General features: G+C 36.6%; 1 protein-coding gene across 1 annotated transcript in view; it reads left to right on the top strand.

The window, feature by feature from the left end:
* The window catches only part of MINDY4B (MINDY family member 4B), a 19,331-nt gene extending 8,853 nt beyond the window's left edge, over positions 1 to 10,478 (top strand). Inside the window, exons 6-13 of the mRNA XM_072407951.1 lie at positions 1,473 to 1,567; positions 2,701 to 2,866; positions 4,095 to 4,160; positions 5,904 to 5,974; positions 6,221 to 6,293; positions 7,690 to 7,860; positions 9,870 to 10,050; positions 10,089 to 10,478. Of these exons, the coding sequence (XP_072264052.1) occupies positions 1,473 to 1,567; positions 2,701 to 2,866; positions 4,095 to 4,160; positions 5,904 to 5,974; positions 6,221 to 6,293; positions 7,690 to 7,860; positions 9,870 to 10,050; positions 10,089 to 10,231 (966 nt within the window). The 3' untranslated portion in view covers positions 10,232 to 10,478. The remainder of the gene's footprint in view (positions 1 to 1,472; positions 1,568 to 2,700; positions 2,867 to 4,094; positions 4,161 to 5,903; positions 5,975 to 6,220; positions 6,294 to 7,689; positions 7,861 to 9,869; positions 10,051 to 10,088) is intronic.
* Positions 10,479 to 11,506: the final 1,028 nt, after the last annotated feature.

The raw sequence follows: 11,506 nt of genomic DNA, 5'->3' as shown, positions 1-11,506 counted from the left end.
CAGGGGTTCTCTGAAGACCTGCTAGTTATTTTGAGGGGTGTTAAAATGTGTTAAAAAAAGAAACTCTGCCTTAGAAAGTGGTAACCAATATTACACTGTTCATTAGAGTTCCAAAGTTACAGATAACAATATAAATCCTTTGTGCACAACTTTTTTATCTAAACACAAAATTGAAGTAAAGTATGGCAATGCTAGAACCTCACTCTGCTTTTTTTCATTGTATGTATTTACGTGTTGCAGGTTTACCACCAATTGGCACCTGTACTGTAAAAGGTTGCCAGAAGAATCAGGAGTGAGGGAAAATCTTTTTTATGGATCTGTAGATACTACTAGACCCTGACAGAGGGTTCTACCTTTCCCTATGCTATCCAAAACTAAAAACATAAAACTTTTAAGTATAGATCTACCTTAAATCTTGTCCAGGTTCCATATAATTAAAGTTGAGCTTCAGCTAACTTTAGAGTAGGGAAAGGTTGAGTGGTTTTGACATGCCTCTTTTTTCTCTATATACATATTTAAAAAACAATTTTTAAGTTACCCTTTAAAGAAATACATCGGACTGGTGCCTTGATAAAATTGGCTTTGATGTGCAGCCTCCAGCACAGTGATGTCTCTCTGGGTTAATAAAGAACTGCTGCTTGATCACCATAGTTCAGTAAAAGGATAGCTGATCAGCAGCACAAATTTACATTGCCTCCCAGCAGTATCATCTGAGTCTGTCATGGCCTATTGCAATGGAAGTATGAAAAATAAAAAAAACATACGTAAAAGGACTGTGGAGAATTTAGCATGAAAGCACTGAGAACTTTAATAACATATGACATAATTTAGAATATGAATTGTTTTATACAGTAGAAAATCTGGAGTAGGCTATAATTAATAAATTACTGAATTATCATCATACAAACACAATATGCTTATATTGTAAAATCTTTTGACATGCTTTTAGTTCATCAAGACAGTGTTTACTTAAAAAGTAAAAATAAAAAGTCTGACACTACAAAAAGAAGTGTGTTACTTACTAGACGGTATATTAAAAGCAAGTAAAGCATTGGTGTGATATATGAAAATGATAAACAACTATTGTAAGTATATGTTTCTTGATCCTTTATCAGTCTTGTTTGTGTGGGAATGGAAATTTGTGTAAGACAAGATTTATGTTAATTGACTTGGACTACATAAGCAACTGCAGCCAGGATCAATGAAACCATGCTATAACTAATGAAACTATACAATTTTCAAAACCTGAGATCAGCAAAGAGTGGGTGGCTTCTGCACATGTGCCACCAGGCCAGTAATACCATGTATTTTGTTGTTTGTGTGCAAAAACACCACCATGGCATTTATTTACTAAAGGATTTGCCATGGGATAAATAAGGGAAATTAAAATAGGTAATGTGACCCTTCCTACAATGCCCACCTATAATGCTGTATACAAGATCATTTTATAACATTTATTATGCTTCTCGTAGGGTGGAACAAGAGCAATTCAGATGGTGGTACAAGCACACATCATTAAGCACTTGTTGTTTACAAAGAATTATCAAGATTATGGCTCTTTCAACAGGTAAATCTAAAGCAAGTAAAATCCAGCAGAACATAAAGTGTATCAAAGCAAAACATACAGTAGTTAGGGATACAAAATATGTCATGTTTTATTGTTGTCCCTACTGAGAAAATTTGCCCTCTTTTTGTATCCCAGCACCCCACTTACCACTCTGTCTATCACTGTGTCTATACAAATGTAATCCTGCTGACCCTGTAGGGAGCAAGCTAATTTCTCTGTGAAAAAAAACTAATTAGCCGAGTACATGTTGAAATGTTTCACCAGGCTGACCACTGGGCAGTGCATATCAGCTGTGCAATCTGTCTTATTGCACAGAAAATAAGCAGGAATGTCTAAAGCAGGGGTGCACACTTTTTTGGCTTGCAAGCTACTTTTAAAATGACCAAGTCAACATGATATACCAACAATAAAAATGCTAAACATATATCTATTTATATATTTTCCGAGTATGACACAAAAGTGACTAAAGCTAATGAGACATTGAATGGCAGAACATTGCACTACAAGACTATAGTGACAGGAAAGCTACAGTTCTCCTCCTGCTCACCTTCCTTATGTAAGAAAACATGGTTGGATTATGCTCCCATTCTTATCCAATGTTTATAGCAACAAGTAAGTTATCTTGTGTTTTAGCAAATACCTTATAAAACAACAGGGGTGCTTAGATCTTTAATGGCCTTTCTAAATAGGAAGTGTTGTTGCTAACCTCATTACTACCCTGCTCCTATTAATAGAAACAGAGAGATGTTGGAAATGCACCCAAGGGACTGAGAAGCAAAGCTCATAAAATCCTGAGCACAGCAGAGTTTAGATTTAGATCAAGGGAGTTGGTCATGCGCAATGTACACAAACTTAAAATTAAAATCCTCCCCTATAAACCTGGTAATTTATTGCATTGAACAACCCCATCTACAATATTCTAGCAGAATGTTTTGTGTTGAATCTCCCCCGCTGTGGACAGAGAACATGAGAGTCTCCTTGGGAGTGGTTGCCAAGATGCAGTTAATTAGTTTGACTTTTGTTATGTCTTAACATAATTAATTTGTTATGGGTTAAAAACAGGGGAGCTAATGGATAACTGTACTGAAAGTAAATCTCTGTTATTAAAAACAATTTAATTGGATTTTTTTTAGTTTATCTGAAATAAGCCAAAAACAACAGGAAAAGGCCCTGGCAGCATCTCTTGCTGATATCCTTTGGACTACAGGAGCCATGAATAAAGCTATAGTCTGTCTCATCACAAATGAATCCTATTTCTCAGAAAGTCCAAACTACAAAACTGACAATTTTACAGAAAAGGTATGTATGGACATGATATCCTTCATAGCATTTATGTACAAGATGTCACTTTTGGCACCAAAACTGACATTCTGCACAAAGATGTAAAATGTTTAGATTTCATTGCTGATTATCTGCTCTAGAAAACCTATTGTTCTGATTGACTTGTATTCTATGAACATAAAAATATGTATTTGGTATGCAGCAATTAAAAGGAACATGTGTTTTTATGCTTTCATAGGGAAATGTCTACCGCCTTCCTTGAAGTTTTGTCACTCAAGGTTAAAATGAATACCAAGACTTTTGGTTAAAAATATTACTAAGAAAAAAGCTGAAGCATTAGTCCATCAATTATCAGCAATAATTGCTCTTTGTCTGTGTAAGGCTATGTACACACATTAGATTATTCTTCCCTGATATGAGAATCTGACATGTGTACAAAGGTTGCCTGATGTCGTTCATGGATCCTTCCTGAAAGATGGGTGAATGACCAGTAGTGACCACAATACAAGTGAAGGGACGAGAGCACAATAGGGTTCCACCTGCTTGCTCACTCTCCACCCCCGTTTCCAGTGACAATATTTGAACATGTGTACGCAACTTAAGGCACACAGCCCATGCCTATAGCTCTCTGATTGATTGCATAGGATAAAAAGCTTGTACAAATCAGTGCAGGTCTTTGACATAACCAGTGTTTATTGTTTCTCCTCCACCAATATAAAACAAGAATGGCTTGGTTTATGAATAATAATGTTTATGAACTTGGTTGGATGACAGCTTCTTATCCAACAAAGCAGAGAGTTCAGGTATACTATGGTCTATGTGACTTTAATGACCCCCATTTTTACATTTAAATGTGCCTTCTTGGAGATATGATAGATATTTTTTCATCCATGTGGAATTGTAACTTTTCTACATTGAGCCATGATGCTCACTATAAACTAAACATGCTATGCCAACAAGATCATTTTCCCATTGTTTCCATTATGATGAGCATGGTGACAATTCAACTGGGACTCCTAATATGAAAATGACTGATCCAAGTCAGGGATTTACTGACTCCAACCAAGGACACAAATCAAAGCACAGGGCTATTGTAGCCTTCATATTTCTGTCCTGGCAGATTTCTTTGGCAGATTCCTGGCAGATTATAATTCTAGATGTACATATATATAGGCTTCTAAAATCAGTTAAATGTTTGTGACCGCTTTACATGTCATATTACTAGCAGTATATTTTATTTTTACAGCTTCACTTATTTGAATTTGTGGAAAAAGACAAGCTAGAAAAATTCCTTTGTGCCCACATTTATAGTGTAAGTATCATGTTTATTTTATAACCACATTTAATACAAATATATTTAATGTCTTACCTGGCAAAAGATTAGTACATTAGTACACATACTTCTGTTAGTTTATAATGTCACTTTGCTAGTTCCTGGTCAAGCATTACAGATTTCTAGGTCAGCCCATACGTACTACACAGACGTGAAGATGCTTATTCACTGACCGATATTGCAGAGTATTAGTCCCCATCTACACACTTTAGCATTCTCTTCCACAAATAGTTCTTTGTTTTTGGTTCCCAGTGTAATTCAACCACTTCCTGTAAGCCCAGGGGGGTTTAATGAACACAACTTCACACAATCTGCGCTCAAAATTAATTGCTGCAAAGATATTTATGCACATATCCCAATGTCTTTGTAAAATGTACTAAGTTACAGTTAAGACTACTACTGCCAGTAATATAGAAGAACTTTAGGTGACCCCATGGAAAATTTTGCAGAAATTGTATCTTTCAGAACCAGAACTGTGGAGTGAGTGGCTAAGCGGCTCTTCCGAGGCAGGTCCAAACCTAGCTCTAAAGTTAAACTGGGCTTTCTTAGGGAGCTAAGTGTGTCACCTGTTTGGTTATACATCGTGAAAAATGTGTATGAATTTGTAAGACATCTTTATAGATTATTGATATATTCATTCTTTATGCTAAAATGTGAAGACGTTGATTTCTATACAAGTGTTACATGTTTAGGTATACTCATGTCAGACATGGTTCAGAGGTGCTTTATGTACTATCCTGTCATGTAACATGGCAAGTAACTTTAAAGCCTGGATCAGCAGCACCACCCAATGGCAGCTTTCAACACTTTATAACACATTGTACTGCTAGACACACTTTATTACCTAAATATATATTATTTGATTATTTCTTTTCATTTTGCAAACTTTCAGACTACTAACTACACATTTTTCTCAAAATACCATTTTGAAACCACCAAAATAACAGGATTGCAAGGTTACCAACTAGAAGCATTTACATTTTTACCAGTCTTAACCCCCCTAGCATTCTAATTCTGTCAGTTTTTTTATGCAAAAGGTGATCCTATTTTTTTTGCAATTTTTGTTTATATTGTGGGCCTGTAATTCTTAGGATTAACTTCCGGGTGTAATAATTATACTTATTTATTATATTATCATTATAAATTTTAATATAATACATAATTATAAAAAAATAATTTTATCAAAAGTAATTTATCAAAAAAAAACTATTTTATCAAAAATTTCTCACACAGAGGCACACAGTATCAGGTATAGGAGGATGTCTTATTTGCGGGGGTGCTTTATTTTAATTGTTTGAGCAAAAATCGGGGGGTGGCTTATTTGATGGGGATGCCTTATCATCGGGGAAACACGGTATGTATTTATACTTTTATTGTGTGTTTTTATGTGTATTTTATTGTAAAAAAAAAATTAAAAGCAGATTACATAATAAATCAATATGCAATGTGCAATCTATTATTGATACTATGGGGTTCATTTACTAAAGGTGTTCAGATTGTAAACAATTCTCATGTATTTTAACAACAGTAAATTTTCTCCACATTCACTAAGATAATTATCCCTTGCAGCCTCCTTTAGTAAATAAACTTTAGTATAATAAACATATTAAGATTTTATTTACATTTGTTTCCAGAACAGGGGGGTGCACAATGAGCCAGTGATTAATATATGAAATGTATTCTCAATAGTTTGATTTTCTGATGTTTGCATGTCTTTCCTAGTTCAAAGATGAAGGAAGTCATGGTGTAATATTGTTTCTGTACAGTGTGCTTTTCTCCCGAACAATTTTAAGGTAAGACTAGATAACACAACCATTGTTTAATGTCTGCCTTATACCCTGGTCATGTTCTTTCTGTTTATAATAATAAGGACACATTCCATAATATCCTAATGTTTGAACTGATAGTGGTATCTAGAGTTTGGATAGTACAGTATAAGGAAGGCTGAAAACTGTGTATACTGTACAAACAATACTTCAAAATCACTAATGTTCTGATTCAATATATAATAAGTTAATAATGTCCTTTTGTTTTTTTAGGATTCAGCATGACTTAGACTACACAAAAAACCATCTCTTGCACTTTTGTCTGGGGAACTACACAGTGAGACAGGTGAATAGATTGAATATCTAACTATTTTATGTTTTCATTGTAATAGATTGTCGAAGACTTGTAAATCCATGTGTGACTAGTTATGTCCAGGTGCTGATTTTACAGGTTTATTAATCATCAATGACAAGGCCTCCTGCAGCATGTAGCCACAACCTACATGAAAGTGGAAACTCTGCTCAGGATTGTTGACACACCAGCATAGGGAGATACATTAGAGATTTTTTTTGAGTGAATTTTTTTTTATTTGATGTCTGTATACTTTTAACCACCTAGCCGTTAAGCCCGACCTTCGTACGGGCAAAAAAAAATTGGCTAGGATGGTTAACCCCGAGATTTTTCCCATCCATACTTACCTGGTCCCCCTGTGCTCATCCAGCGTCGTTTTCGTATTCCAGCGTCGTCCTCCGTCCAGCGTCGTCCGTCGATCTCCCTCTCCATGTAAGTTACAGGTCTACAATTTAAAAAAAAAATTTCATGAAAAACAGTGGATCACTTTTGGTACAGAAATCTAGACCTCAGTGTAACGCTCAGGAGGTTAAGGGATCCTGTTTTACATCATCTCCTACATTGATACATATAACTCACATTATAGATTAAAGAAGGCCTTAGGATCCATTCACAGCAGTTTGTTGTGGTACACTTAATGTGTTATGTTCCATGTTCATTTGAGTGGCTTGCAATAGACAACAAGTGACTGGAAATCACAAATTTGTGAAGTACTTAGTAGTGCACCATAAAGCACAAAAATGCCTCATGCATGTAGCAATCCATTAAAAATGAATGGCAACACAATGTAGCAACACTTGTTCAGTGCATTATAATGTTCCAGTGAAGAGTGCATTCGTCCATGCATTAACATACCACGCTGGTGTGCCCTACTAAGGACATTACTATTTATTTTAATTTTGAATATGTGAATATTTTTTGGAATAATTTAGAATATAGTTTTAATAACATACCCAAATATACATTCACATGTTTACATCCATAAGAAATAAAATTGTACAGTTTCAGCAAGAGTTGAAAAGCAGTAAACCTTACTAAAAGCCTACTAGCAACCTTTCAATAAGGGATATCCAAAGCTTCAATCCTTTTAGATCTGTGTTTAAAAATCCCAGATGAAACTGAAGGGTGGATTAATTTGAAGCTTCAGCTTGAAGTTTACTAAAATCTTTACAAATGTCTTGTAAATGTATTCTATACACAAGAAAATAATTCTAATACATAGTTGAATCATGTGTACAGTATATGTGACATAAAACATTGAGAAGAAAACTTAGTTTGGTCATTTGCTTGAATTTTTCCACACAAATAAAGATATTTATCATTAAGTCATAAGTTCTGCTTTAAGAAATAAAATTAAACTTTGCTCATTTTGCACAATTGTTTCTTATAGGCTGTGTTAAACCTCATTTTGACGGGAAGAGCAAGCCCTCATGTATTTAATGGGGACCAAATCTTGGAAGAACAGATACCAGAGCAAAAACTTCATGGAGTCTTAACACGCAGTGAAGTAGGCTACTTACACTGGAACAGAGATGAAATGGAACAGAACAAACTTCCCCAGGTAAAACATAATACAGACAGTACTGGAAAATATTTATTTTTGTGTGATTTTATCTGACAAATCATGCCAATATTGTACTAAAATTAATATGTACAAACTACGCTCATGGAGCAAAGAAGCCAGTATAGAAATAGAAAATTGTCCTTTTCTAGTTTTCACATAATTTGCAGTGTACAGCTGCCACACACAATATGCATGTGTTGTATGAGGATACGCCTGCCCAATGCACCCTCTTAAGTACTAATTGGTCACTTTGCCAGTCCATCCCCATCCCATTCTACAACTATAGACTCCCATGTTCTTCAGCCAGAAATTAGAAGATAGTTGGTCAGTTCAGTGGATATTGTCTGGACTGGGTGATAACTTTAAATTGATGGGGACAGTCAGATGCCTGCTGGCAAACAGCTTTTAGGGTGGGTTAAATAGCTGGTCCTGATCACTATGTTTGACCCCCATCTCCCTGTTAGTGCCATTCTCCCCTTTCCCCTTTGATTGTTATGTTAATGTTATTGTTATGTTAAATGAAGAAAGAGGTGCTTATTTTTTTTTTATAACCCTGGGGGCACCTATTGTCTCATATGCTTGCAGTCATTTTGTGTTATACAAACTATATTCAGGTTGTGAAGTACTACAGCAGATTTATTCTAAACAGGACCTTTAAAAACACCTCTGTGCATGTCGTCACTGAAAAACCACAATGTTTTTTTACATAAGTTTAAGATTAGAACAGTCACAGTCAGAAAATAATAATCATAGCATTTTAATGAATGAAGCCCATTGAGTCAAACTGTTCAACATATTTTTTAAAGGCAAACAAAAAGTGATCCACAATTTGTCCTGGTGGGCTACAGGAAAAAGACTTGTTAATAGCATCAGATCACCAATTCAGATTCTGTAAGTGGGTGACTGACTATACTGCATATAACAAGCAATATACCGCAACTTCACATGCACCTGTCTCTGACAAAAGCAGCAAATATCAGCTAAAAACGACAATAAAAATGCAAGACTGTTAAATGCTTTACAGAAGGAAGATCAGCACATGATGCAAAGACCCAAAGGAACATGGCTGCAAAAATGGGTGGTTTTTAAATTACATGTTCCCCCATCCTAATTCGTGAAAGCCAAGGCTGTGGTGTGTATAAAAAAGGCAGTGAAAAGCAGATTAAAACAAATACAAGACTGTTTCAGATGGAGTATACAGGGACCTTAGTCTCATGGGTCTATTTTTTAAGACCTGCGGTGTACCCTCTCTTCATATTACTATTATTAGTTTGCTTGGGGTGAGGTTTAAGTTATCCTTTTTTTTAGATCTTGAAGAGAGTTTGATGCAGCAGTATGCCTTGTTGTTTCTACATACACAGAAGCACAAAATGTACTTGCTATTTGCAATTCTGCTGGAGAGATTTACTGAAACTTCTGCTCCCCAACTAAAGAAAATGGGGAGAAATCTCCCGATCACATTTCCTTAACAGCCATACAGGAAGAAAAACAAATCTGACAGTAGTCCAAGCCTTTCTGGATGCCTTCCATTAGTATAAAACTAAAACCAATAAGGTTGCATTCACACCTATGCACTTGTTTCAGCACATTCCCGTAGGGAATTCCCACCAAGTGTTGCATTAGGGCAGCTCATTCATATGACAGGGTTGCTTAATGCTCTGCTTAAGCACACCACAATGCACACTAGCGGGTCACAAAATGCTCCAAATGTGTGTTAGGGTGCCATTAAAAATGAATATCACTGCATTGTACAGGCGGTATCCCTATTTATTGTACAGCACTGTGTAAAATGTTGGCGCTATATACATCCTGCTTAATAATAATAATAATATAAATGCCACTATGTAACTACTGGAACAAACAGCATGTACATGTGAACAGGCTTCATAAGTAGTTTAGGGCAATTTTGCCTTTACTTGCAAGAAGAATGCATCGTTGAATTGTAGTAGCCTTTTTCTATATTCTTATATATAGAAATAAATTCTATATTTCTAATTTATTTTTAGGTGGGAAGCATGCTAAAGACTCCAAAGTATCCTATTTGGCTGTGTAATATAAATGGCACATACAGTGTCCTGTTTGGGACAAACACATCTCTCCTATGTGACTGGAAAATGGAACATATATTTGACCTTTATTTCTACAGTGGACAACTTTCACAGACCAAAACTGCACGTTTGACAGTGGGTGAGTTTTGATCATCTTTAAAAACTTTTGCTTTATAGACACCCACTCACACCCATGGGAAGGACGTTATAAAACAGAAGAGGCTGATCATGAAAAGAGATTTCCTTCTCTAGAGATGACTGTCAGAACCAAATGGGAAGGAGCAGCTATTACCTGGAATGGGACTTTACCATTTTTCTAAGGACCACATAGATTTCAGGAACACCAAAATGTGACAATTTACCTGCTGAAAAAAAAAATATTATTCAGCTATATATTAAAATTTTTCTGCACAATGCCAATCAGTTGAAACTTCACATTTACATAAGATTATACATTATTGTGGTAAATATTTCTATCCATGTATATCTATTAGAAAATTAACATGAAAACTAGATGAATAATGCAATGTATTTTTGTATGTTTTATTAAAACCACTAGCCAATGGAGATTGTAGCTGGGCCTATTATTGATAATTTTATGTCTTTTTAAGCAAGTTTTAACTTTAAAATATAATAAACTGCCATATTCGTTTTTTCTTCTGGGTGCATCCCACGTCACCCGACTCAGCGCGAGATGGGGTGACGTAGGATGGAAAAAATACTTGCTAATCGCACTGCGCATGCGTGCGATCAGCAATTTTTTTCTCTGCATGGAAAGGCTCCTTCTGCGCATTCCTGAGATGCTCTGGCATGCGCAGAAGGAACACCCAAGAGCCTCCTGGGATGCGTGAGGTAGGTATGCCTGGAGGCTTTGCACTCCCATTCATTCTCGATCACCTAGGCCAGAGGTAGGCAAACTTTTGTGGCCACTAGGCCATTTCATGGGGTGGGCAGGGGCACACTAGGCCGGACTCTCTCAAGTCCCGCCCTAATGGCTCCGTTCCCCACTAGGAATGCCCCTCTTTAGGGAAATCCCTCTCTTCCGTATGCATTGCCCTTCAGGGGGTGTTCCCTATTTACCCCGGCGGAGGAAGTGTTAACCCTGGCTGCGGTAAATAAGGGAGCCACAGCAAGAGGAGGCTCAAGAGCTTGGTAGTTTGTTCCGGCCTAACGCCCCCTGGCCAATCCGGCTGGCAACCCACAGCTCTGGACCGGCGGGTTGCCGGCTGGAATTAGGCTGGATCGACCAGGGGGCGAAAGGCAGGAACAAACTACTGACTAGGCTGTATCTGATGTCTATTATTTCAGAATAGTGCCAGTCATAGGAATCACTAGATCCAGGCAACCCAGAACTTCTCTCAAGAGCCTTTATTAAAGCTTTATCTTACAGTATCCTCTCTCTCTCCCCGTGAAGTATACTTTTTCTGCTGTGTTCTCCTCCATAGAAATGAACAAGCTGTTCCCTATCGAACTGTTCATCTTGGGTGACTGGTATTGAACAGCTCAGCATTTTTGACGGTTCCATGAAGTGACAGATCAGAGAAGAATCACTTTGATGCTGGAGACCAGCTTATCACAAACTGCAATATATGCAA

This window comes from Pyxicephalus adspersus, chromosome 4 (assembly GCF_032062135.1).
Source record: "Pyxicephalus adspersus chromosome 4, UCB_Pads_2.0, whole genome shotgun sequence".
Classification (NCBI taxonomy): Eukaryota; Metazoa; Chordata; class Amphibia; order Anura; family Pyxicephalidae; genus Pyxicephalus; species Pyxicephalus adspersus.
Note: the sequence above shows the minus strand (reverse complement) of the source record. Positions and strands in the feature narration are given on the sequence as shown.